The 27,020-nt window shown below is 53.5% G+C and overlaps 1 protein-coding gene across 1 annotated transcript in view; it reads left to right on the top strand.

Annotated features, from left to right (window-relative positions):
* The window catches only part of STAC (SH3 and cysteine rich domain), a 68,945-nt gene that overhangs the window by 30,325 nt on the left and 11,600 nt on the right, over positions 1 to 27,020 (top strand). The window contains exons 2-7 of the mRNA XM_027835932.1: positions 1,977 to 2,262; positions 19,133 to 19,233; positions 19,923 to 20,004; positions 20,712 to 20,827; positions 24,330 to 24,405; positions 25,526 to 25,602. Coding sequence (XP_027691733.1) covers positions 1,977 to 2,262; positions 19,133 to 19,233; positions 19,923 to 20,004; positions 20,712 to 20,827; positions 24,330 to 24,405; positions 25,526 to 25,602 — 738 coding nt within the window. The remainder of the gene's footprint in view (positions 1 to 1,976; positions 2,263 to 19,132; positions 19,234 to 19,922; positions 20,005 to 20,711; positions 20,828 to 24,329; positions 24,406 to 25,525; positions 25,603 to 27,020) is intronic.

Here is a 27,020-nt window from a genome sequence, read left to right as displayed (position 1 = left end):
GTTCAGAGAGACACCTCATGGCCTTCCTAACCATCAGCCATCTATAAAAACAATATATTTAAAAGCGCTTTGCAAACTCTGACAGGCTACATAAATGCTAGTTTTTACTGTGATTGTCTAGGATTGATTTATTGCTTACTATGCTAAGTACTTTCCTGCCCTCAGGAAGTTTGCATTCAGTGGGGAAATAAAACATGTTCACAGGCAGATAAATCAAAGACGCATACAGAATAAATACAAAATTATGGGGGGGGGGCAATTAGGTAGCTATTGTGGGAGTCCACTTGAGAGAAGCTAGGACCCTAGGACACTAGTATGGCTATGGTGTCAATAGAGAAAAGGGGGGAAAGAAGAGGTGTGGAGGAGGGGAGATGAACACAATATGGCAATTGATTACAAATGATGGATGAAGGAGAACAAGGAGTGGAGGATGACGCTGAGGTGGTGAACATGGGAGACAGGAGGATAGTGGTGCCTTCATTAGAAACAGAGAAGTCGGAAGGAGCAATGACTTGGGGGGAAAGAAGAATTTCTCTCCAGGGTTCCTTATGTTAGAGAGGTATCTGGGGCCTTTGGGTGGAAGTATGTCCCAGGCAGTTGAAGGTACAGGGCAGGACTCTGCTCAGGAAAGAGTGAGGGCTGGATATATAATTCAGAGTCATCTGCAGAGAGGTGCTAACTAGACCTATGGGAACTGATGAGGTCAGCAAGCGAGTAGAGGAAAGGGAGCCAAGGAAAGACCCCTGGGGATATGGACCATGGTCCCACAAGGATCTGTCTGACAGCTTGGGAGAACACAAGACAACATCCTCTTCTTTGTGTCCCATCCTTTCTCTTTCTCTCCCCTTGGAGACTTTTTCTCTCCCCTTGGAGACTTTTCTGACTCCCTGGATTCTCAAATCCACCCTGGGAAGTGGGCAGGACAGATGTCATTATTCCAGTTGTGGAGATGAAAAGACAGGTTCAGAGTTAAAATAACCTGCCTAGGATAAGTAAGAGGTAGCTCCAGGACTAGGACTCAGGACTCTTGATTCAAAATAATAAAATTTTGTATCTGGAAAGGACCTTCAATATTACACTCCCCCCCAATTCTAAGAAAATCGGGGCCCAGGAAGAAGTAACTTGGCCAAGGTCTCATGGGTAGCCAGGGTGAGGTCCTCTGTCCAAACTGAGTGTGCTGAAAGCATCTCAAATGACACCAGGTCGCTTCCAAAGTGAAGCAAGTTCTTCTCTTGCGTCTGCTGCTGATTGTTTTCAATAGAATCATCCAGATATTTGCCTCATGGGCCCTGCTCTCCATGTATGGACCTGGCCACTCAGCAGCATCCAAAGGAGCCCCCTTTTTCACATGACACAGCCCCTGGTATGTTCCACAATTCCAGTGGAATTATATATTTTTTTTAAATTATAGGAGCATTAAGCTTTATGTAAGGAAAATTTCCTTACCATTGGGGCTGCTTCACAGTAGAATGGCTGTCTGGAGAGGCAGTGGATGGTCACTTGTCATTTATGCTACAGACAAACCACTTTCTCAGATTAGGTTGGGCCAGATGACCCCAAGACCCTTTCCAGCTCTGGGATTCTGGAGCTTTCTGTTACAAGGACAACAAACCCAGGCACATCCCAGACTTGGACTGGAGCTAGCAGCTCTCTGGAGGTTTGTGGGGGGAGGGGGTGGGAGGCAGAGGAGGGGCAGAATGATGCAGGCTACTTCTCCAGCCCACCCCCACCCCGCCCCCCGCCCCACCGCCTGCCCGAAGCCTGCCTGGGGACTTTACGCTCGATCTCTGTTGTCCAGGCTAGACCCAGAGGCATGGCTTCCTTTCACTGTGCCCACATCTCACTCCAAACAGGGAAGTGTTGAGTGTGGTACCCCTTGGGGGCATCAGTGATGCCAGGGAGACCAGGCAGGTACCGAGAGCACAGGCGTCCACGTGATGGCCAGTAAGGGGGACTGTTCTGTCATTCTGTTGCAGCTGCAGAAGCTGAAACGGTCGCTTTCTTTCAAGACCAAAAGTTTACGGAGTAAAAGTGCCGACAACTTCTTCCAAGGGACGGGCAGTGACGGAAAGCTGCCGGCGGACGCGCTGCCCGAGATCACGGCGAGCCGCGGCAGCCAACCGCGCTTTGGCGCCGGGAGCCTGAGCTCCACACCCACCAGAGGGCGGCTGCAGCCCCCGGCCCCCGGCGGGGCCCACGCCTTCCAGGAGCACATCTTCAAGAAGCCCACCTTCTGTGATGCCTGCAGCCACATGATAGTAGGTAAGGCCTCGGGCCAGTGCTTGGGTCGTCCGGGGGAGCAGAGGTGCCAGGTCCGGCTGGCCACTCAGGGATGGCTTGTGCCAAGGCCATGACTGGTCCATGGCTGGGCCAGCGACATGCTATTGGGAAGGAATGGCGATGGGGACAGAAATGTGCTGCAAGGACTGGGGCAGGATGAGCACAGGAGAGCTCTACTGAGCCCCAGAAGCAGGGCCCAGGGATGCCAGGCTCAGACAATCAGTATCTGGCCAATGATTCTGCATCCAGACTTCCTTGTCTGTGGAAAGGGCAATGTGGCCAGGGACTGAAGTGACCTATCTGTGACCTGTCACTTCGCCCTCCTGGCAACCCTCCTCAGGCTGCACTGGCTGGGGTGCTAACCTGAGAGCGGAGGGTATGGGCAGATGAACAGACAGACAGACAGACAGAGAGAAAGAGGAGAGAGAGAGAGAGGCAAAGAGAGAGAGAGAGACAGAAAGACAGGGAGAGAAAGAGAAGAGACAGAGACAGCAACAGAGACAGAAAGACAGAGAGACAGACACAGAGAGAGACAGACAGACAGAGAGAAAGAGGAGAGAGACAGAGAGGCAAACACAGAGAGAGACAGAAAGAAAGACAGGGAGAGAAAGAGAAGAGACAGAGACAGCTACAGAGACAGAAAGAAAGAGACAGAGTGAGACAGATAGACAGAGGGAGAAAGAGAAGAGAGACAGAGAGATACAGAGAGAGGCAGAGGGATGGAGAGACAGAGACAGAGAGAGAGAGAGAGACAAACAGAGACAGAGAGAGAAAGAGAGAGAGAAGGTGGAGAGACAAGTTAAAGGGAGTTTCTCGAGGCAGCTAGAAGCAGTGACTCGCCTGGGTTTGGAGGCCAGAAGCTGTAAATTAGTCTGTATAGAAGGCTCCCTCCTCATTAGAATGTGAGCTCCTTGAGGGCAGGGATTGCTTTTTGAGTCAACATAAAGTAGTGGTGAGCCTTAAAGGGCTCTGCTCACGAGGCCAGCTATCAGCCAGGTTAGTTTTGATTTTCTGGTGCCTGGCACACACTAAGGGCTTAAGTCATTCTTGGTTTGACTGGGGAACTTGATTCTGCCTCTTCTAGTTTGACAATTCCTTTGTGCAAGACAACCATTGAAAATAGTGAATAAGGGGCAACTGGGTGGGGCAGCGGATAGAGCACCAGCCCTGGAGTCAGGAAGGCATGAGTTCAAATCTAACCTGATACTTACTAGCTGTGTGACCCTGGGCAAGTCACTTAACTCTGATTGCCTAGCCCCCCCAAAAAAAATTATGAATAAGCATTGAGCAATGAACGTAAAAGAGACCAGAAATTTGTACTGAACTAAAAATTATTAACATGAACTTGCCCACACTGTCAAAGAGTGAGTAGGGAAAAACCCAGTGCCTCTTGAGCCTGGGCGTGAGACGCCATCATTCTGATAACTCCTAGGTTCACAGAGTGAGGAGAGACCTCAGAGATCATCTGCTTCAGCCTGTGTCTGAACCAAAGGTCACACAACAGTGGCCATGACCTGGGTCTGACCAGCCTTTGTTGGGGCTGCCCCTCACCACCCCCCCAAGAAATCCCTTCCATACAACCAGGGGTGTGTGTCCGTTGTGATTTGATGCCCCTCCTTTTCTCAATAAAACACACTCACACAGTCACACATACACACACACACATACATGACCTCAATGACAAAGAAGAGAGGCCCCCCAGAATTCAGTCTCCCATAGAACAGCCTATTTCAAGAGTACTCTAAAGTCGGGGTAGCTCTCCTGGAAACAAGCCAAAAGGGAGGGGAGCTCAGGCTTGGCAGACACAATAACAGTCAACAGCCTTCAAAGTCTGTTGTCCCCATGATCAGAAGATGCAGTGGCTGAGAGCAGTGTGATGGTCTAAAGGGGGCAAATGAAGCTCCATATTGAGGAAAGCGATGGGATCTATGTAGTCACAGCAGCGGCTTGGAGGAGAAGCTATCCACCCTCTCCGGAGGAGCCAGAGTCTCTGGAGATGTATAAAAATAGATGGCCCAAAGCCCTGGAAAGAGGAGGAAGAGGGACAAACATTCTGGAGCAGAGAGAACTGCTAATCTGCCTGCCCAATATGGAACAGCCATGACTCCTGTGTTCCCTGCACCGAGCCTCTGGCTCTGCCAGCCTCCAGCAAGCTGCCCTTCAACAGACGAACGGAGTACTCCTGGCATCCTGCTTTGGTTTTCTTTTCACTCCCTCAGGGGACAGAATCTCTTCTGTGAGGCTGAGGACAGTGGCTGAAGCTTCAGTTATTTGTATCTTAAAATGGAGCCAGTGCAATGGCTTCACAGCTAACTCATTTACCCACCAGGTGTCACTGCTGCGTCTCACTAGGTATGGCCCCAGGGAAATCCATCAGAGAGGAGGAAGATGGTGAGTGGAGAGCCCTACTCCAAATCACCAAAAGCACCAGATTCTGGGAAGGGCCATGTTCCCTTGGTGTTCTGCACACCACTCCACAGTAGAAAGTGCCAAACTCTGGTTCTCAGAGAACTGGGGACTTCCTGGCCCCCACCAGGACAATTCTGGGCCTCCCATCCAGTGGATTTCATTAAGCCCTAGTCAGGAGAGGAAGGCGTAATGGAGTCCACCACACAGGCAAGCAGACAACTTTCTGCTACATGAAGTTCTTACTTCATGGAAGGAAATATATTTTCACAATCACCACACTGACCATGTGTCTAAAACTTCTTCAAGATGTAAGTAGTAGGTAGTAATTAGGGACACAGCCCACAGCCTGGCATTCTAGGGCAGCTCAAGGTGTCTAGATGTAGACCCACTGCTCCCACCAAGAACTATAACCAGTGCCAGGGGGGGAATCAACAAAGCTCCTCTGTGCAGGATTAGCAAATCTCTCGAGCGCAGCCTCTGGACTCAGTCACAGATTCTTCCATAGGTCCAGTCCAGCACATCTGGGTGCTCTCTAAGTCTTGCCACCTCAGGGGCCAGTCTTTTCTATTTGTTATCCTATCACAGGCTGGGTCCTCTGGCTGTAGCTGCCTATCGCTCATAGAGTTGGACAGTGAATGCAAAGGCAGGCCCCAGCATGAGGACTACACAGGCATTCTTCCCCCACCTCTGATCCTCTGTTCTATCTATCTACCTATCTACCTACCTACCTACCTATCTATCCATCCATCCATCTATCCATCCATCTATCCATCCATCCATCCATCCATCTATCCATCCATCCATCTATCCATCCATCCAGTCAGCCAGCCAGCCATCCACTTAGCTAGCCAGCCATTCAGTCATACCCTTAGTCCTCAGGTTAGCACCTTAACCAGACTAGTCTGAGGAGGGTCTACATCCTTTCTACAACCAGGGCCACAACCTGACCCCCCTAGTCTTTGCTTCTTTCCTCTTGGTCTTAGCAACTGATGTTCTACGAGCAGGACCCATAGTTTGCTGAGGGGACATTACCAGAACCACCACCACCCTGGCTGCGTGATGGCCCTGGAGCACCAGGATGCCAGGCTCAGACAATGAGTCGTTCAGTGACTCTGCATCCAAACTTCCTTGTCTGTTAAAAGGGAAACATGACCAGGGACTCCTGTAGAAGTGGCAAAGTTTGATTGAATCTGTGACCTATCCCTTCCTCCTCCTGGCAATCCCTCTCAGGCTATGCTGGCTGAGGGACTAACCTGAGAGCTAAGGGGATAGATGGATGGATGGATAAATGGAGAGAGAGAGAGAGAGAGAGAGAGAGAGAGAGAGAGAGAAGGAGAGACACAGAGAGAGACAGAGAGAATAGGTACGTATATAGATACTCAGTTATTATGCATGTATTATGTACCAGGCACTGTTAAGTGTGACATATGTAATTTGATTTCCATCTAAAAGGAAGATTTACACTCAAATTCGTAGGGATTCTGCACTTAGCAGAGCAGCTGCTAAATGGCTCGTGCTTATCCAGCCAGCCAGAGAACAGAACTCCAGCAATGGGCTAGAGCCCTGCGCAAGGAAGGGTCCTCCTTTCCTGTGGCTCCCAGTGAGCTCTCACGACACAGGCAATGGGACACCTAGCAATATAAGGACAGGGTCCACTGCAAGTGTTTCTGAGAAAGAAGATGAAGTGCAGCAAAGGTGTTCTCTATCAGAACAAGTATAAGAAAAGCACAACTGGAAAAAAGGCGAGGGCAGGGCAGGGCTCACCCACTGTTCTCCTCTTGTCCTTCAGCCTTCTCTCCCTAGTCCTGCTTCTGGCACGCAAGCACCTGTGATAAAATACACATAGACCTCCCAGTCTGACCAGCCAGAGGGAAGGCATCCCTCTCATGGCCTTATGCTCCAGTCTCCTGGGCTGTCGTGGGATGACCACAATGTCTCCTTTCTTCCCTCCTTGTGTCTCGTGTTCTGTGTGTGTGTGTGTGTGTGTGTGTGTGTGTGTGTCTCCCCCTCCTCACTCCCAACAACAAAGACTTTCTTGTGTAGAATTTCAGAGCCTGGACCCACGCCTAGAAGAGCAGGGGTGTGGGAAGGGAGGATGAGACATGAACAGCCTTGAGGTCCTGTCATGCGGTGTATTCCTGCTGCCTGTTGTCTCCCATGTACCCCACCATAGCCATGGGTGAAAAACCCCTCCCCTTCCACCGCTGATCTTGCGTTCGTTTCCTCTCTTCCCAATCTGGGAAGAACCACAGCTCTCAGGGGGTTGGGGGAGTCAGCCAGCCCTTTGCGGGGGTCGCTACACAGCTATAAATACAAGTGAACACATCAGTCCCTTCCCTGACGGAGCTTCCAGTCTAATGGGGGAAGGCAGCACACGTAGGAAAGCCGGAAAACAGGTGGCAGGGGAGGATGGGCTCAGCAGCAGCTGCTCTTGGACCTGCTTTGCCTCCTGCACATTAGCCCAATTAGTACCACCGGTCCAGCCTGGTCACGCCCACAGCTCAAAAACACGCCCTGAGATAACCACTGTGCCATGAGTCTAAGAAGTATGGGCACACAGCCCAGCCTCCTCCTCCTCCGAGTGAGGGAGACCCAGAGTAAACACCGAGGCAGGCGGGGCCATCCTCCCTAAGGGGAGCAGGTGCCTCAGGGAACAGTGGAAAGGGCTGTGGTAATTGAGCTCAGCATGTTGGCTGTAGCTCTCCTCATCAACCAGATGGAAGGTTTTCCATGTCAGCTGACCCTTCAAGGTCATAGTAAGAGCCCCCGACTCGCAGGACCCTGGGAACAGAAATGCATCTCTGGCCTGACTCATCTGTTATTACCTGGCAGCCTGGCAACCTGTCCCCAGGCCACCCCAGCCCCATGTCACCCTGTCCCCATGCCACCCTGGCACCTAGTCCCCAAGCCACCTGGTCCCTGTCAGCCAGTTCCCATGTTACTCTGTCCCCACCTTACCCTGTCTCTACGGTACCAGTGTAGCTGAATTTAATGTGATGATCACAAAAACAGAACAAGGGATAGAGCTGGAGACAGACTGCATGGTTTTGAACCCCAAATAATTGAGCAGAATTGAGTAGATGTTCCATCTGAGCCACACAGCTGATAGTCACTTCGGCCCAAAATTTCCTGCATGGTCTTGAATTCAGGATTCGGTGTTTGTCGCAATCAGAGAAGCAGCTGGTACTAAGGCCTAAAAGTGGTTTTTTTATAAGGGTGATCATTGACTAAATCAGGGAAAGATCCCTTCGCTCCCAACAAGGACGACTTCCTCCTGTTGAATTTCAGAGCCTCCTCTCACACCTAGAAGGGAAGTGGGAGGGGGGTGAGACATGGACACCCTTGAGGTCCTGTCCTCTGGCGGATTCTTGCTGCCTCACCCTCCCTGAGGGTCTTCGGTCAGAGGCCGGACATCCACCTGTCTGGGATGTTGGCCAAGGAATTCTTGGTCAGGGACGTCCTGTTCAGGGGAATCTGAGAGGCTGATTTTGTGACACTCCCCCATCCTCCTCCTGTCCCAGCCTGAGGCAGCACCAAAGCGCAGGCCGTCCCAGGTTTCCAGGGCTGGGGATTAGCAAAGCCTGGGGATGGCAGGCTGAGAGAGAAGGGACACAAGGGGAGGGGCCAGAACCTTCATGAAATGCTTGGGAACTCAGGTGACGTAGGCACTGAATTTGGGGCTGGGTCCTGGCTCTGATACCTGCTGCCTGATGCCAACTCCCCTTCTTCTGGGTCTCAGTTTCCTCATCCACAAAGGGAGGGGCTTGGGTTAGATGATCACTTATCTCCCTTCCTGGATTTAAACCCAATGATTCTCCCATCAAGGGAATGTAAGAAAGTCATTGAGCCCAGGACAAGGGTGGTAGACTGGGAGAATCCAAGGGCTTGTGGCTCCCAGGTCTTATGAGAGGCAAGAGCAGGTTGAGCAGGGGGCAGCTAGGTGGGTAGAGCATCAGCACAGTGGGTAGAGCGCCAGCCCTAAAGTCAGGAGGACCTGAGTTCAAATCTGGCCTCAGACTAAACAGTTGACACTACTAGCTGTGTGACCCTGGGCAAGTCACTTAACCCCAATTGCCTTTAAAAAAAAAAAAAAAACAAAAAAAGACCTGGGATAGGAGAGGATGTTCTCATGGGAGTCTCATGGTCTGGGATTTGGGTGAGGTGGAGGCGATAGTCAGGGTGGATGGAGGGGCCCAAAGGAACCTGGGAAACACAGGATCCAAGGGTGTCGTCGCATCAGAAGGGTGATCAGCGCTGACATAGAAGCCACTGAGGATGGGGGGAAGGACAGTCTGTGAACCAGGCACTGTCATGGAAGAAAGAGGAGGAAGGTGCGCTGGAAGGCAGTGGATGCAGCAGCAGTGGGATGGAGAAGGGAGCTGGGGTACAAGGGGTCAGCACAGCCTTCACCAGCTAGCTCACAAACATACCTGCTGGACTCTTGGTACGAAGGGTCACTGGAAAGTTCTGACAGCAGCCCTTCCCCTGGCATCTCCAAGCACAGGCTCAAAGGCTGCTTGTCAGACGTGGTGTAGACAGGATTCGCACTCAGGTTGCTGGGCTAGATGCTGCTGAGTCTCTCTCCAAGCAGCAGGAAGCTGGATCCAGCTCACAGAGGCTCTCGAGACCTCATTGTGAAACTTTCAGTGCGAGCATTTACACTTCGGAAATGGCCAATGCCACAAGAGGGGGCTTAGCTTATTGTTCTGTCGATTTCTACACTTGAGAAAGTGATGGTGAAAATGTCAACGATGCGCTTTAAACTTAGAAAGTGCGCATTTTTAGGAGAGTCGGTTGTTAAACATAGCTTCCAACTCCGAGAGGCTGATTCTGTGAAATGTGGGCGTCCGTCCCACGGCTGTTTTCATCTGCGCCGGTGCTCTTCCTAAGAACACTAATCCATAGTCCTTTGGTGTTGCTGCCGCTGCCACAGAACAAGACCACAGAGTCGTGCATCCTTCTGTGGCGCGTCAGCCTGCTTTTTGTGTGACCTTGGGCAAATGCATTCCCCTCTGCACCTCAGAGTCCTCCCCCTGGGTCCCTTGTGGCTCTGCAAGCCCCAGGATTCTGACTCTGCCCAGAATCAGTCTGCCTCAAGGGCCCGGGAGCGGGTAGCTATCTTCCTCACTGAGATGAGGAGAAGCTATGTCCCGTGTCCCATGTCCCATAGAAGGGGGCCCTCTCTACTGGATGGCGTGGAGCCCATGGAATGGAAGCAGCGCTGGAAGGCGAGGGGATGTCACTGTGAGAGCGCAGAGGTCACGCGGGAGGCCACTAGCCACGCATCCTGGAGTACAGAGCCGAGAAGGGAGGTCTCCTCACCCGCGGCTGCTGAAGACACGAGGCAGGCCGGGGACCCGGGTTAGGAGACCGCTGCTGGCTCAGAAGCAGATGTTGGCCTTGCAGCAACACAAGCCAGTTTCAAGAAAGCTTCAAGCTCAGCTGTAGCTCGGTGTTTTCTCCTTGGACAAAAAGGTCTGAGCCTAAAGATGAGCCTGGTAAACTCCCCCTGCCTAGAGGTGGAGGCCGCCCTGCCTCGGCTCCCTGCTCCTTGGGGGAGCCTCCTTCGTCCCACTCCCTTCTGCAGGCCGCCTTGACGTGGACGCTTCTTCCAGGCATTCTGGGAAATGGAGGGTGTTTGGTTTGGTTTCGTGTGTTTTTTTCCACTGCCACCATGCCCTCTGCAGCTCAGAACCCATGGCCTGCTCCCAGTGGTGCTTGTCGCCTTCACGTTTGATAGATAAATGGGTAGAAGTTACAGGGAGGCAGATTTGGGCTCAACAGAAGGAAAAGCTTCCCGAGGGTCCGTGCGGTCCTAAACCTGCCTTGTGTGGCAGTGAGGGAGGTCCCTTCTCAGGTCTGCTGCAGAGAGCATCCATGCCGGGCAGTGCAAAGGGCAGGAAAGCCTCTAAGGGCATCTCCTCAGTGTAAGGCTAATTCCAGCCATGGGTCCAGGAAAGGGCTGGGCATGCCATCTAAGAGCACCCCATACAAAGCAAGGACCACCCTCCGAGGCAGACATTCTCGTCATTTGTGGACGGAGAAGCCAAGACCTAGAGATGTCAGGTGCCCTGCCCACTATCTGTGGCAGGATTTGAACACAGATCCCCTGACTCCAAGTCTAGCGCTCTTGTTTGCCCCACTATAGTAGTCAGGGTAGGAAACGTGTGTGGGCAGGAGGTCACCAAGGAGCCATTCTATTTTTTTTTTTTTACAATACCAGCTGCATGGTGACACAGATTGCCCAAATCTAGAAAAAAATCCGTTGGAGTGACTCGACCAGTTCCCTGTGATAAGGCCTGAGGGATTAGACGAGTGGGGTAGCGGATATCTGCAGGGCCCGCAGTGCTCCAGGACTCGGTGATTCCAAGCCCAGTGGCAGACCCGGGGTGCAGGGAGGTGTGGGACGCTTGCCTGTGCCGAGAGGTTGGCCCCTGTTCATGGTGCGTGCAGAGGCACGATGGGGACCACGGCGCCGAACCAAAGCAGATCCCAGGAGTCTTCACGGAGAGCCAAGTTGGTGGGAGAACTACAGCTGAGCTCAGGATGGCAGAACCAGTGCACGAGCATCCAGGGAGCCGTCGAGATGGGAAGCAGGGTGCAAGAACAAGGCTTGGGAAGAGCGCAGCGAGGGAGCCCAGCTTCGGATCTTAGGGAAGGCTCAAAAACGAGCTGACCTGCGCGGGAGTGTCAGCAGGTGGGAGGTGGACCGTGCACGGAGGACGTGCTGAAGGACAGGGACCGGGACAGTGACATCGAGGGCAGTCACCTCCCCATCGAGTTCTGCCCCTGCGGTGGCCGCCCACTCTCGCTGAGGAACGTCCCCTCTGAAGCCCATGACACCCAAATCCCACAGCCAACAAGCAGCAGGATTTGAACTGGTGGCCTCGAGGTGAAAGGCTGTGGCCTCCAGAGGACAGCCTGATCCAGTCAGTCTCCTGCTATTTTTAAAGACCAGTGGGGATGAGGGAGGGGAGAAAGCAGAGAGAATTTTTCCACTGGCAGTCAGGACCCGAAATAGGAAAGACCAATAGGCGTTTCTAAACAAAGAATACCATTAACGTTTTTCAGGGAGACAGGGGCTGGGGAAGTGGTCATGAAAGGAGGGATGGGGGACTCCAGAGGCCTCGCTTTCTGATGGCCCTTTGGGGCGTCCTTTGTGGGCTCGGCAAGTCTGGTGATGACAGCCAAGCCCCTGAGCTCCCACTTTCCCAGAAAGCCCTGGAGTCACGCCAGGCATCCCACAGCCATTCCAAGTGTGTCCTGGGTAAGGACGGGGCTCAAAGGGGTTATTTTTAATCAATCTTCCATGACAAGGAGCTGGTATGATGGAAAATATGTTCCCTTTTTTCCTTTCACAGAAATCCCTAGAAACATTGACTCTGTGTCTTCTGCGGTGGAGTCACCCCCATTGTCATCTGTCCGGGACACACATAGAGAAGTAGGGTGATGAGGGCGGTGTGGCATCACGGTGTGCTGGAAGAAAACCCTCAGTTGCTTAAGGACTCACTCAGTGACCCTGGGCAGATCATTTCCCTTCCCTACATCATGGTTTCTCATCTGTAAAGTGAGGAGTGAGATTACCTCTCAGGTCCCTTCCAGCCCTGAATTCTGTGGTCCAGTTCCAGGATCAAAGTTGGCCCCAGCTTGGGGAGGCGTCACAGGACTAGGCCAGTTCTCACCTTCTGCTTCAGTGGTGATGGGGTAGGGTCAAATGTAAGAAAGAATCATTTAGGGGAAGAGTGGGTCGGGGGGTGGTGGAGGCCCATGGGAGAAAATCTTATTGGGGAATTTTCTTGCATTTTAAATTTTCTCTCATACACACGTGCATTCCCTTCCTCCAAAAGTCATCTCTAGTTTTCTGTTGCAATCTCCTTTAGGGGAAACAAGACCGGTGCACCATCTTTTTTTCTTTTCCCAATGGCAGAGGCCTCATCTTACTAATCTTATCATCTCTTCTTTGGCATCCCCTCCTCTGGTGCTGAGAACATCGTTTCACACACACATAGTAGGAACTTCATCAGAGCTTGTTGGATGGGTGGGTGGGTGGGTGGACGGATGGGTGGGTGGGTGGACGGATGGACGGATGGACGGATGGACGGGTGGATGGATGGACGGGTGGATGGATGGATGAATGGATGAAAGATTAGGAGGATGATAGTCTAGTCTGGGTTTTCCAGTTCCCTTCCCATTTGTCTTTCCTCTGGTAGCTGTCCTCCCAAGAGCCATTTCCCAGATTATTACCATTTCTGCTTGAGGGAATCCTCCCTTGAACCAGAAGGGTCAGTGATAGTCAGACTGGGGGTTTTTCTCCTTGGCCCTAAACAAAAGGTTGGCTCTTTAATTTAAGAGGGAGTTTAAAACTGAAGGCTAAAAACCCATTACATTTGGAGTCCTCTACTACAGAGAGAGCAGAAAGAACAGGAAGCAGGGTGAAGGGTGTGGGGGAGGCCAAAGAAAAAATGTTCCTTAGTGGCGAAAGTTCCTTACGGGTACAGGGAGTTGGATGGCCAGTCACAGGCTACCGTTAAGGTGACACCTTGGATGGTTTTAGAAATGTGACTTGGAAGGAGGGAGGGAACAAGCATTTATTAAGCACCCACTATGTGCTCACCAGGCACTGTACTAAGTGCTTACCAATATTATCTCATTTGGCCCTCACATCAACCCTGGCAGGCAGGTGCTGATATTATCCCCATTTTACAGTTGAGGAAACTGAGGCAGACAGGGTGGCCAGGACTGCACAGCAAGTAAGTGATAAGGTAGGATTTGAACTTGGGTCCCTGGCTCCTGGTCCAGCTATCTATGTACAAAGGTGCCACCTAGCTGCAATGGCTGAAACGTGGTCTCAAGGAGAGTGAAGAAGGCATTAATTGTGTCAACCTCACCAGAAGGTGCCTTCCAGCTTTACCTCTCACCAATACTCAGCTCAAGGAATTCGTGCTGGCCTTCATTGCAATGAATCATGAGAGAAGTGAACTTGCTACGGCCACAGTGACCCTGGGCAAGTCATTTAACCTCTGCGTGCCTCTGTTTCCCCATCTGCCGAGTGAGGGAGCTGAATTCAGTGGCTTTCAAGATCCCTTCCAGATCTAAGGGGGCACTTAAGTGTCTCAGTGGGTAGAGCTCTGGGCCCGGAGTCAGGAAGACCTGAGTTCAAATCCAGATTCAGACACTAGCTAGCTGTGTGACCCTGGGCAAGTCACTTAACTTCTGTTTGCCTCAGCTTCCTCATCTGTAAAATGGGGATAATAACATCTACCTCTCAGGGTTGTTGTGAGGATAAAATCAGATAACAATTGTAAAGCACTGGGCACGACGCTTGACATACTGTAAACACTATATAAATGTTAGCTACTATTATTATTCCTTATTGTTATCGTATCTGTGATCCTGAAACACACTTGCTCTGTGCTGGGTGCTGCACATACATGTGTCTCCAATGATGTACCTATGATGTGGCTGCAGAGGGGGCTGAGGCCAGGCTCTCGGGAGCTTTGACGGCAGACAGATCCTCAGGGTACCAGGGAATCCCTGGAGTCTTTTGGCAGGTGCGTGACATGCTCTGGAACCAGGACATGGAGCCCGAAGGGTGGAACCCGCCTGGCCTGACCCGTGGGGGCCTGGGGACCTTTTGCTTCCTATGGTAGCCCCTATGGGAGACGGCCCTGATGACTGACCACACAGGTCCACTGATCTGAGGGATTTGTTCTTTCTCTAGGTGACAGATTATGAGGGAAGGCTCAAAACAGAGCTTTCTGCCCACCCAAAGCCTACCTGGGGAGGCAAGGAGGTGGCAGCCCCCTGACCTCAGCCTGTGGAGAAGGATCCCAAGGTTTATGCACCCCAGTCCGAGACAGACCCCGGGCCTGCAGCACCCAGTGCCCTGGTGCGTGACAGCCACACGCAGAGTCAGTCCTGGCCCCACCTCCTCCATGGCTGTGTGCAGACGACAGATTCTCCTTCACTCCGGTGCCATGGCCAGGGCTCACCCCGCGCTGTGAGAGCCTGTGTATCCTCCGGCTCAGGGCTCCCAGAGCCACCCAGGCATGCTTTGCCTTCTCTCACCTCCCAGGGCATGGCAGGACTTGCCACCTGAGGCCTCCAGGCTCACAGGCCTCGCCCGGCTTCCTGTTGCAGTCCCCTGTGGCTGAAACTCAGCCTTTATCTTCAGACCGACAGCTGGCTGGGAGACTGGGCCCACCCCCTCACGCAGATCTGGACTCCATCAAACCACCCACTTCACCTGTGCCATCTAGAAGACCCATTAAAATGCCCTCCCTGGGCCCTGGCTCCTGCAAACCCAGACTGACCAGGGCTGCTTTCCAGATCCACTCCGGCCAGGCTGCCTCCCTTCATTTCCCGGAAATTTATAGCAAGAGGCGTCAAGCGTCAGCCAAGGGCACCAGCGTGGACTGCGGCCCAGCCAGCCCGTAGCTCAGACATCCTTCAGGTTGGATAAAGGCCCTTTCTGGGCACAGACACACGTGGGCATCTCCCGAGCCACAGCCCTGCCTGGAGGGGTGTGGGTCTGGGTTCAGGTCAGATCATATGCAGGCACCAATGCTTTATAGATGAGGACGCTGGAGCTGCCGCAGAAGTTGCAGAGAGAAGAAATGATTTCCTAAGTCCGAGGTGCCCAAGACTGGACCCAGGCCAGTCTCCTGACTCCCGGGCCAGCACTCTTTCAACTTGAGCTAAGAGAAGCATTTGGGGCAGATGGAGAATTAGTGACGCTTTCCTGTGAAGAGCTCCGGAGATGCCGCACCACGTGGACGTGGCCTCCGTGGCAGGACGCCTGGTCTCCGGAGGGACGGGGGTGCAAAGACCAGAAGCAAGATCGCCAGCTCCCGAGGATGGCACTGCCTCACTCAAGCAGCTGGTCAATGTCTGCGTTAGCCACGTATTCTGCACTGCCGATGTCCAACGTTCTGAGGAGGAGCCAGCGTGCTGCCCGGTGAGCCGACACAAAATCGGCACAAAGTAATTTGCGGGGAGCCCGGTCTGGGGGTGTGGGTGCTCAGAAAGGCCTCTCTTGGGAGGTGGCTTTGAGCCGAGCCCCGACAGAAGCTAGGAAGTCAGAGGCGGCAGGCAGGGAGGGCGGAGAACATTCTGAGAGCCAGGGCAAAGGCGCAGACCACCGATCTCTTCCCCTGGGCTCTTTTTCCAGCCTCTGGACTCTGCCTCAGTCCCCCTCTGCCACCAGTGAGGTCCCACTATGGCACCTTGCTTTGCATCACAGGTGGGGTTGCAGAGAGCCTGGGCTCACGTCCTGGCTCTGACCCTCGCCTCCTGGCTGGCCTTGGGCCCATACCAGCACCTCTGTGGGGCTCAGCTTCCTCATCTGTACAAGGAGTGGGATTGAATTAGACGCTTCCAGAGGCCCTCTCCAGCCCAGAGCTGGGATTCTGAAGCTCCAGCAACCAAGCACCACGTGCTTCATTTGGCCTCACGGCTTGGTTTAGAGCAAAGATCTGGGTTCAAGGATTTATAGGAAATTGGGACAAGAAAGCATGAGCTTTATTCCTATGCAGCGCAACACACAAAGTACACACACACACACACACACACACACACACACACCCTGGTAGAACTGACAGAGATTCAGCCAAACGCACAGGGCCAGCATCACTAGACAAAAAGTACGGGAGGGAGATATGTACAGCAGCAAAGATCCTGGTGGGAGGACACTCTCAGACAGAGGTCTGAGCAGGGAAGGTTGATGCCTTAAAGATGGGCTTGATTGAGAATAGGTCATGGATGCCAGATATTGGAAGGAGAATTCCCAGTCAGACCCAAATGTGGTCGGGAAATTCCCGGCTCACTTATCGATGCCAGACTCAGGTGGGGGAGTTTCCTAATCAAAATCGGAAATGGGGTGAGGGTGTGAGTCAGTGATGGGGACTTGAGGAATGGGTGTCAGCACGCAGCCTCTGCAGTCAGCCAGGAGCCTCGTCCAACGAGGAGCCAAGATCATTTCTATGTCCGACTCAGGGTCAGAAGGACTCAGGACAGTGAGAAAGTACAGGCTGTCTATGGTCATCAGAACACAACCTAAGTCCTCCTCATTGGAGCCCAATCACTTAGAACTGTAACATCAAACTGTATTTCTTTCTTTCTTTCTTTTTTGAGGCAATCAGGGTTAAGTGACTTGCCCAAAGTCACACAGACTAGTAAGGAGGCTGGATTTGAACTCAGGTCCTCCTAACTTCAGGGAAGTCTGTCTACCACACCACCTGGCTACCCGTCAAACAACAGATCTCAATCACAATTATCACACCACCTACCCCACGTTTCAGTGATGTCCCACCTGAGTTTTGCTTCTAAGTCCAGGTCCAATGACAAACCCATAACTCAGGCTGCATTTACTCCCAGAGACAGACAGCTGACTCACTCTTGGCCCAGGCTGCACGTCTACACACGCGCTGCGGTGAAAAGGAGAGGTTGTCTTTGCCATGATGAGCTTCCAGCCTGAGACCTCAAAACGCCCCCGAGTCTGGAAAGAGTCACTGAGGCCTGAGACTTGAGAGGGGTCGAATCATCATCCCAGCCATACGTACACTGGTCAAGCTGGAAGGGAACGGAGCAGCGTCGTCACGGCCAACCCGAGCCTGTCACCGTATAGGCGAGCAAGCCGGGCATCCAACCGACCGCAGGAGTGCGTGTGGAGCCCAGACCTCCTGAACCCCAGGCTGCCCTCTGGGAGGAAAGGATGGGTGTGAGACGCTGAGAAGGCAAAACCCACCAGGCTTGGCCGTGGATTGGACAGAGGGCTTGAGGAAGCCTTTGAACTCGGGGGTCTGGGTGGCTGCAGTGAGGGTGCCCTGCACAGAAATCCTCAGTGGGGGCAGGAGACTGCTTCTCCCCATCCTGCTCACAGTGCCCCCCTGTCTCCCAGCCTGGCTCCCACGCCCGGACCCACCGCCTGCTCGCCCTTCCCAGGGCTGTGCTCTCCCCCCAACCCCAGGCAGCTCCTGGTGCCAGCCGCGTCACAGTGAAGCAGTGACAAGGCGGGTCAGAAGGAAAGGGGATCTCACTGACCTTGGTAGACTGACCACAGGCACATGACTCCTCCTGTGCGCTCCTCTGCCTCTCCAAGGTGTTTGCGTGACGGCATCCCTCTAAGAAAGGAGGGCGCCCCTCGAAATGCTCCAAAAATGTAAGTTGTGGACATCCGCACTGCAGAATACCGGCTAACGCAGACATTGACCAGCTTCTTGAGTGAGGCAGTGCCATCCTCGGGCCACGAGGGCCTCTTTCCAGATGTGCAGCCACAGTCCCTCCCACCCAGGGCCCTTCTGGGCTCCAGGCTCCGCTGGAGCGTCAAGGCTCGCAAGGAAGACTTTCTTAAACATTTCTGCTTACTGAGAGCAGAGAGTCTTGTCAGGTGGTAACCTCAATGATGGAGAGCACCTGGGCCCTCCTCAGCACCCACCTCGGCAGGAAGGGCCCTTCTCCCGCGCCGCCTAGGGGAGGGCCGCCCTAGGGGAGCCCGGAGTGAGGGGATTGATAAGACTTTGCTGAGGGTCCAGAGGATGAAGGGCCCTTTCTCTTAGAAGCCCACCTCTTCGGGGGGCGCCCCTGCCTTCCAGCAGGCCCCACACTCTGGTCCTGCAGGACGAGTGCTGCCCATGAGCCCGGGGAGATGCTGCTCTCCCGTGTTTAAGGAGCGAGACCTCGCACAGGCATCGTGGTGTGCCATCCGCAGTGCTGTTTCCTTGTCTCTTTGCGAGCCACCCTGGCAGCAAAGGTGGCCCGGAGGAGCCCCTAGGCTCTCCAAGGCCATGCCAGCGGGGTGAGCTCTGGCTGGTTGTACCAGAGCCAACAAACAGGCTTTGAGAAGAGGCCCTGCCTGGCCTGGAAGGGCTCCTGCCTGGAAGGCAGAGCTTGCTGAGGACAAAGGGGCGCCCTGCTTCTGGGTCCCAGGCACCCCCTTCCACTACCACTGGGCCGGGACTGGGAAGGAGGGAGCAGAAGGCGCTGAGATTTTTCAAGACTTTACAAACATCAGTATTACTGACAGGCCTCCTCCTCCTGCCAATCAAGGGCCAATCGTTCAGTCAATCAACAAACATTCCTTAAGTACCTACTACAAGCTTGGTACTGCAGCTAGACAGGGAAATGCAAAGATAAAATGTCCCTCCCTGCCCTCAAGAAGCTTCCCTCCTGTTGAGGGAATATGTAGTTTCAGAATAAAGAGGGGTGGGGCAAGTGCACCCAGAGCTGCAGGGAGAGCAGAGGGAGGCAGGCCTCCAGGAGGCCTCCGGGATGGGCGGAGGCCAAGCTGGGGACAGACAGCGGGGGAGGACACAGACGGCTGAGCTCTGGATGTCAGGCAGAGTGGCACTGGCCTGGGTCTTCTGGCAGAGGAGGCAGCAGGATGAGGTCAGCCCCAAGGCAGGCAGCCTGGCCTATAACAAACTTCTCCCGCTGTCTTTGACAGGGGGCAACACCAAGCAGGGTCTGCGCTGCAAAGCGTGCAGAATGAGCCTCCACCACAAATGTGCAGACAGCCTCGGACCCCAGTGCTGCGTGGGCAAACTGGTAAGCTGGCCTCAGGTTATTCACAGACCTAGCCCTTTACAGGCATCACCTCCTCTGCTCTCTCAGAAGCCCTGCGAAATAATATCGTCCCCATTTTACAGATGGGGAAGCTGAGGTGAGCACACACAGTAAGAGTCAGAGGCAGGATTTTAAATCAAATCTTTTTTCCTCCAAGCCCAGGGCTCTCCACCAGGCCGCTCTGGCTTCCTCAAATGCACAGGCTCAAGGGCCCTCCCTCTGGTCCTTTGGAAATGTCCCCAATGTGGCGGTGCTGATCTCATGCCATGAGAGCAGGGGGCTTTATTTACCAGCAGGAAAGGGGGTCACCGAGCTTCAGGGGGCTGTCCCTGCTGCCCCTATCCCAGACTCAGGATATAGGGAGAGGGGAGAGAAGAGACTCAGGGTAGACAGGCTGCTTGGGCCTTCAGGAGACCCTGGGGCATATTCCCCACCGCCTGCTGGCTCCCTCATGCCAGGCAGGCCCTGCCCGCTTCAAGGCGCTCCGAATAATCCACTTGGCCAAATGACTCCCTTGTTCTCCCTTTGGTAAGAAGAGAGCCAAAGGCAGGGGGCTTCTGGAGCCCAGAGCAGAGGGGGGGATGCCCCCAGAGACCAGGTTGGTGCCATGGGGGTGTTCTGGGTTGGTCTTGCCAGCACTAGTGACATTAAGGCCTTCTCTGTTTCTCCAGCCCAAGGGGTTCCGGCGCTACTATAGCTCCCCCTTACTCATCCAGGAGCAGTTTGGGTGCATCAGAGAAGTCATGCCCATTGGTGAGTGGGGAGCCGGCCCGGCTGCTGATCCTGCCTCATTCAGCCCAGGCACACCCACGCCCCTGACAGTGGTGCCCTCCGTCTTCTACCCCAAGTGTCCCAAATCAGGGCTTCTGTTGTCCAAGGGATAAAGAAGCTCAGGCTCTGAATCCTCCATCATCCATCCCTCGCCCTCTTCCTTGGGGAAATAACCATGAACATGCCGCGCTCTCTTGTTTTTTATCTCTGTCACGTTCCTCCTGTTTTTCTCCTACTGCCCCAGAGTCTCAGCATCACGCCTTTGTGCTTTGGGGGACTTTTTAAAGCCGGCAGTCCAGGAGACCTGGTAGGACCCACTTCTCACCCATCTGTGTCCTCGAGGAAGGACAGGGTGTCTATCCAGGTCTTCTCTCTCAGGGAGTACAGATGAGAAAAGAAAGTTGATTTGAGGACCAGGGACAGAGAGAGAAAGTCACCCTGAGCCTGGGGTTAGAGAGGGCCCAGAATGAGAGGTTGAGATAGGGGCGTCCCAGTGCCCAGCCACGTTCCATGGACATGCGTCACTTGTGCCCGGCACATACCCAGCAGACCACGGGGCAAGGTCTGGGCTGGGGGGGGAGCCCCTCAGAGATGGCCCATGAGGCCCAATAAGGAGATTGGGGAGGGCTCTGCTAGTGTGGCTTTACAGCCAGGCTCCTCTCATGGGCGCCTCCTGTGTTCTGTTGCAGCCTGTGGTAACAAGGTGGACCCAGTGTATGAGGCTCTCCGATTTGGCACGTCCCTGGCACAGAAAACCAAGAGGGGAAGCTCGGGAAGTGCATCCAGCTCTCCCAACCGGAACTCTGTAATCCTCCTCCTTCTCTGAAACTCTGACATTTCCCCTGATGTTATCTGCTGACAGTGCAATTCAAGCAACAAGCATTTATTAAGCACCTACTGTTTATTACCTATTTATGAAGCTAGGTGCCAGGCTAGGTGACAAGGATACAGACACCGGGGGGGGGGAGAGAGAGACAGAGACAGACAGAGAGAAAGAAAGAGAGAGACGGAGACAGAGACAGAGAGAAAGAGAGACAGAGACATAGAGAGACAGACAGAGACAGAGAGACAGAGAAAGAGAGAGATGGAGACAGAGACAGACAGACAGAGACAGAGAGAGACAGAGACAGAGACAGAGAAAAAGAGAGAGAGAGATGGAGACAGAGACAGAGACATAGAGAGACAGACAGACAGAGACAGAGAAAGAGAGACAGAGACAGAGAGAGAGAGAGACAGAGAGAGACAGACAGACAGCGACAGAGAAACAGAGACAGAGATAGAGAATCTCACCCCCAGGAAGCTGAAATGACCCCAGGAAAGGGCTTGGTCAGCTAGACAGCTGCATTCATGTGAGGGACTATGGATGGGAGCCCGAGTTTCTGGGGTACATCTTGAATTAACTCCTGACACAATGCCTTTGGGGGTGGTTGCAAAGGGTCCACTGGCAAAGTCTGCTGGTCCTCAATGCTTCCAACCAGAAACAAAAGCCAAATCAGGGCAGACCCCAGGGCTTTCCAGGCAGATTCTCTGCCACAGCCAAGGAGATGAAATGCTCTCCCTGCGAGATCTGGCCCCTGTGCTATGACCCCTGGCCCTGTCCCTGCCCTGGTGGCCTGCCTTTCCTACCTGTGCTCTCCCCGCCCCCACAGTACTGCCACTCTCAGCCTTCCCTTCCCCCTCCTCATCTCCACCTGGGAGCATCCTAGAGGTAGCAGTCAGAAGACCTGGGTTCAAATTTGAGTTCCATCGCTCATTAGCCACATGGCCATGGACAAATCTCTTCCCCTCTCCGATCCTCAGTTTCCTCATCTGTAAAATGAGGGCAATCACACTAACACTGCCACCCTGCCAGGCAAAAAGTGCTTTGGGAATAGGAGAATGCTCTAGCCCTGAGAGTTACTATCGCCCCTCCTTTCAAGGCCTCCCCGATTAGAATTTTCCCTGATCTGCCCCCGCCATCGGCTCACACAGCATTCAAGCACTCTTTTTCTGGCCCTCATCAACCTGAGCACTGAGAAGTAAATAAACTCAAGGGAATCTGAGGAGGGACAGGGCACTCCTGGGGGGATCAGGAAAGCTTCCCCACTCCCCCCATGAGAGGCAGTGACTGAATGAGGATAAGAATTCCAGAGCCAGAGAGAAGCCAGGAGGGGGCCCATCTCCAGCTGGAGAGAGTCTGTGCAAAGGCCTGGAAGGCTGAGCTGGGGGAATAGTACGTGGACTCCATAGGTGGACCACTGAGAGTGTGAAAGTGGGTCATGGGATACTAGACTGGGAGGGGCTCAAAGGGCTTTCAGTGCCAATTCGAGGCATCTACAGTTTATCCTCCAGGCATAGGGAGTCATTGAAGGTTGAGACACTGTCAGAATTCTGCCTTGAGAAGATGATTTGGGCAGCTGAGTGGGAGAGAGGGCAGTGAGCTGGAGCAGGTCAGGTAGGAGGCGGTGGTCATACTCCATCTGCAATGTGATGGGGCCTGAATCCGGCCGGCCAGCGTGAGGAGACTGCCCTGACTCAGGGATGTCAGGCAGACTCGTCAGCCCCCCACGGGCTGGGGGAGGCTGTGCAGAGAGAGGAGGAGAAGTGAAGGATGGCTCTGGGCTCGTCCACTGAAGCACTTGGGAATCCTCCCAGGTCACACCCTTGGCGGAGACTGGGAAGCATTCCTCCCTCCATGGGTGCCGATAGTCTCGGAATTTTGAATATGTGGGATGTTGTTTATTCACACTTAACAAAGGATCGATTTGAAATTAAAGTTTCAACGATCCTGTCATTTTTGTACAACTACTCCCTGGTATGTGTCCCCGCCAACCCTCCCTCCTCACCAAAGCCAACCAACATGGTCGGTTCCCGTAGTCCCCCGCCTCTCTACGGAGAGGAGGGAAAGTGTGGTTCCTCATCCATCTTCCTGAACCAGCCCCAGTCATCACGATAGTTATTCAGAGCTCAGCCGCCTTTAGGGGCGTGTTCATTTACATTATTGTGGCCTCTGTCTGTACCACTCTCCTGGTTCTGCCTGCTTCACTTGGCATCAGTGCGTGTAAGTCCCATGTTTCTCTGAATTTTTCATCTTCACTTCCTCCTGCACAATAATATACCATTACATTTGTGCACCTTGTACATACGTTCAGTTCACCCCCCCACCCCACCCCCAGCCTTACAGTTTTTAGTTTCCACAAACAGTGCTAAGTATATATGGGCACTATCTGTCTTTGACCATCTTAGGGCATACGCCCAATAGTGGGAAAGAGAAAAAGCAGGGGGGAAGGAAAGAGGGAAGGAGAGAAAGAAGGAAGGATGGGGGGTAAAGGAAAGAGGGAAGGAGAGACAGAGAGAGAGGGAAGGCATGCCAGAGTGATGAGACTGTGCGAGATGGAACTCAGTGGACAGCGCTTGGTGCCCTGTGATCAGCCCATAGAGTTAGCTTTGCACCCTTCAGTTCCCCCTGATCTGGGAGGGTAGAGGTGAGCAGTGCTGCCTTTCCCCAGATCACACCAACTGGGGGTGACAGTGAAATGTCTATTCCTTGGGTGCAGAGGTGGGCGAGCGGTCAGCGCGATGTTTGCTCAGCTTGGGTTTCTACCTTGCGTGTGGGCCATGGGCAGAGGGCCATCCACACTGTATCCCTCAGATGTGATGAGCCTTGCAAGACAGGTGCCCTGCTTCAGTGGAGGCAAGGCCTCCCAGCCTCACACCCCCATTTAGAATTTCTCATCAGGTTTCTCTGATTTATTGGGTGAGTGTTATACCAAAGGGAGGCCAAGGGTGAGAGACTCGTGGTCAAAACCTGAATAGTACTGAGACTAAATCCAAAAGGAAAAGAAAATGCTGCCATTCCATCACAGGGGAGGAGGACTCTTGTCAGTTTAGAGGGGAGAATCCTCCTGCCCAGGGACTCCTGCTGCTGGGGCCTATTGCAAGGACGCCCCACTTCTGTACTTATTGTGGGCAGCCCATGAGCAGAGAAGGGGATTGCTTTGCAGGATCTCAGCAGGTCCCAGAACTCTTTCTCCACCCGCATGACTCAGGGCCCAGGGAGATTTTCCCCAACATTAGTGTGATATCCCAGGTACGGCTCCCTTCCCTGTTAGGTCAGGCTTAGCTTTCCTGGGGCCAGCCCTGGAGACCCACATGTGTCCAGAGACAGCTAATGCCCCAGATGGACCTAAGATGGACTGACACGAAGCACTTTTTATTTTGTTGGAATGCCATTAATGTCTCCAGCCAGCAACACGCCCCCGAGACCTCTCTTCCCTGGCCTAGGGATGCTCCGGGCCCTCAGCTCATCCTCTTCTGTCTTCTCACAGATCTCAGACCTTGGCGAGGTCCCAGAGGAGGTGCCTGGAGTATTCTTTGAGCCAAGCAGGAGACGCAGCAACAGTGGTGAGTAGAAAAGAAGGGAGCTGGTGGGAGCGCACATCAGGACCACTTGAGGTCACAGGCCAGGGAGCCAAGTGAGCCCCTCTCTGTCCTACTTTGGGCGCCCAGCCACACTGCGTGGGCAGGCTCTCCACCGATCAATCGATCATGGAAAAGATGCTTGTATAGTGACAGTGACCTCTGCGGTTTGCCCCTCCACGTTATTTAGGCGTAACCTCTGATTTTCCAACCCCCCACACATTTCAGAGCCTACCAATTCTGCCATCCAAGGGATCTCCATTCACTCACTGTACATTGCTACCGTGACCTTATTTCGTTGAAATTGGGCTAACTTGTGAAGGCACGCTACTAGAAACTGGTCATTCCCAAAGATGGAGGATGAAAGACATCACTTGAGGGGACTAGCAAACAGGGGGGTTCGGATGGACCACAGCGGACATCACGGGGAGCGGGGTCCAGCGGCTGGGCAGAGGGGCTAGAGCCAGACTGTCTGCGTTTTGTGTTTGATCCTAGGGGCACTAGGGAGCCCATGGGGCATCTTGAGCAGGACAGATGACCTTTAGGTGGACCTGCTCTTTAGGAGAATCACAGGGTAGCCATGTAAAGGATGGGCGGGGGAGAGCAGAGACAAGGCAGGGAGATCAGTTTGCCATCGCAATAGTCCAGGTAGCGGTGAAGAGGGGGAGAGGGGTGTGAATACGCTGCGACATTCACGCTGACTGAAAACAAACCCCAACCTAACTCTGTAAGTGAAAAGAAAACCAGTTGGGGGTGGGGGAGGGGATCGTGGGATTTTATTTTTTTCCCACAATCAGATGAGATGCCTTTCCTTCAGCTTAGGAGATTCAAGAAAATGGCTTAGAGCCTAAATAAAAACAGAGAAATGTGAACCTATAATTCAGAGAAGGCTGCCCCGCCCCTCTGTGGGAGCGCCAAGCCCGGCCCCCACATTTAGAAGAGCTGTCCATCGGGGAGCAGAAATACTCTAGGGAAGGAAGATCCCGGGGACCAGGGAGATGAGCCCAGCCACCTGGAGGCTGGGCAGAAGAAGAGGGCAGGGTGGCCAGGTGGCCCAGGGGTCTCCGGGCCCTGAGGACTGCTGTGTGTGACCTCTCCTCCACAGTGTTCGCGTATTCAGAAAACGGCTCCGATGACGCCAGACAGGACTTGAAGATCACAAACGGCCCAGGATTTACCAAAGTAAGGGACGAGGGCATTCCTTTGGGGCATTTTAGGGGATCTTTAGAGAACAGTGTGATTTTTTAGGGCATTGTAAAGTGGGGCCTCCATCGATGGTCCTGTGCACCTGCATGGGGGCTCTCTGGGTGGTCTGCCACGTAGGTGGAAGGGGGAGTAGGCCCAGGGCCAAGTAGGCCCTCAGCCTCTCTGGAAGCCCCTGCCCATTATTATGCCCATCCAAGCTCAGGCAGGAGGAGAAATGACACCAGCCCGAAGACCAGTGGTAGGGGCAAAGGTTGAGTACCAAGCCTGGATAAAGTCAAGAAGCCCCCATGCGTGACTCCACATCTGGTCCTTCAGGGGCAAACCCAGGGGCGCTGAGGCGGCAGCCATCTCTGGGTAGAGTCTGCCTTTGGGTGCCGTGAAGCAGTTACAGTAGGACTCCACTGGCCCTTTCAGGCCGACCGAGCAATCAGCAAGTGTTGATGAAGCACCTCCTGGGTGCCGGTCACTATGCTGGTCCTATGCTGGTCCCAGGGATACAGTCAAAAACTGAAACAATCCCTGCCCTCAGGAGAGAGAAGCAGTATGTACCTGTGTCCACGGATAAAGAATTCAGGGCTAGGGCCCAGACCTGCCTGGGATTTCACCGGTATGAGAAATTCCTGATGAGGGCACTCCCCCTGCCAAGGCAGACTGGCACCTGCTTTGAACCTAATAAAGGACCATTTAGGCAAACTAGATACAAGGTTGTGGAGAAGGGGCAGGCATGGCACCAGCTGCCAGGGATGAGGAAGGGCCTCACATAGAAGATGGGGCTTGAACCTAAAGTGAAGGGGGCACAACCTGGGCAAATGGTGGTTGAAAGGAACAGCAACAGGCCATCATGGCTAGATCAGAGTGTTAAAAGGGACATGAGATGGAAAACGCAAGTCAGAGACAGATTGTGAACAGCTCAGGCGGCTGGTGGACTGGCTGACCCCCTTCTCCCGGATGGTGTAGCTGTTGTCTGCGCCGCCCTATAACTTCTTGAGGCAGGAGGCCCACCTTACTCTTGGCCGTGTCACCTCTGGGTGACCCACACTGGGCCTCACACACAGGGACCGCGGTAAAGGCTGGACCTAGGATTTTACTGGCACATGAAACTCCCAGGTGAGGAAAATCTCTCTACCAGTGCAAGTTGGCACCTTTCCTAAAACTTAAGTTATAATGAATTGCCTACACTGGACACCGAGACCTTGAATGACTTGCCTGGGATCATGGGGGCAGTGTGTACCAGAGGTAGCATTTGAACCCAGAGCTTCCTGGCTTTGAGACTCTCTCCCTCTCTCGACAGCCCATCATTGATTCTCCCTGGTCATAAGAGCTGCTCACTGAGTGATTGCCAAATGAATGGATGGATGGATGGATGGATGGATGGATGGATGGATGGATGGATG

The sequence above is a fragment of the Vombatus ursinus genome, unplaced genomic scaffold (assembly GCF_900497805.2).
Source record: "Vombatus ursinus unplaced genomic scaffold, bare-nosed wombat genome assembly UNPS02014817.1, whole genome shotgun sequence".
NCBI classification, from domain to species: Eukaryota; Metazoa; Chordata; class Mammalia; order Diprotodontia; family Vombatidae; genus Vombatus; species Vombatus ursinus.
Note: the sequence above shows the minus strand (reverse complement) of the source record. Positions and strands in the feature narration are given on the sequence as shown.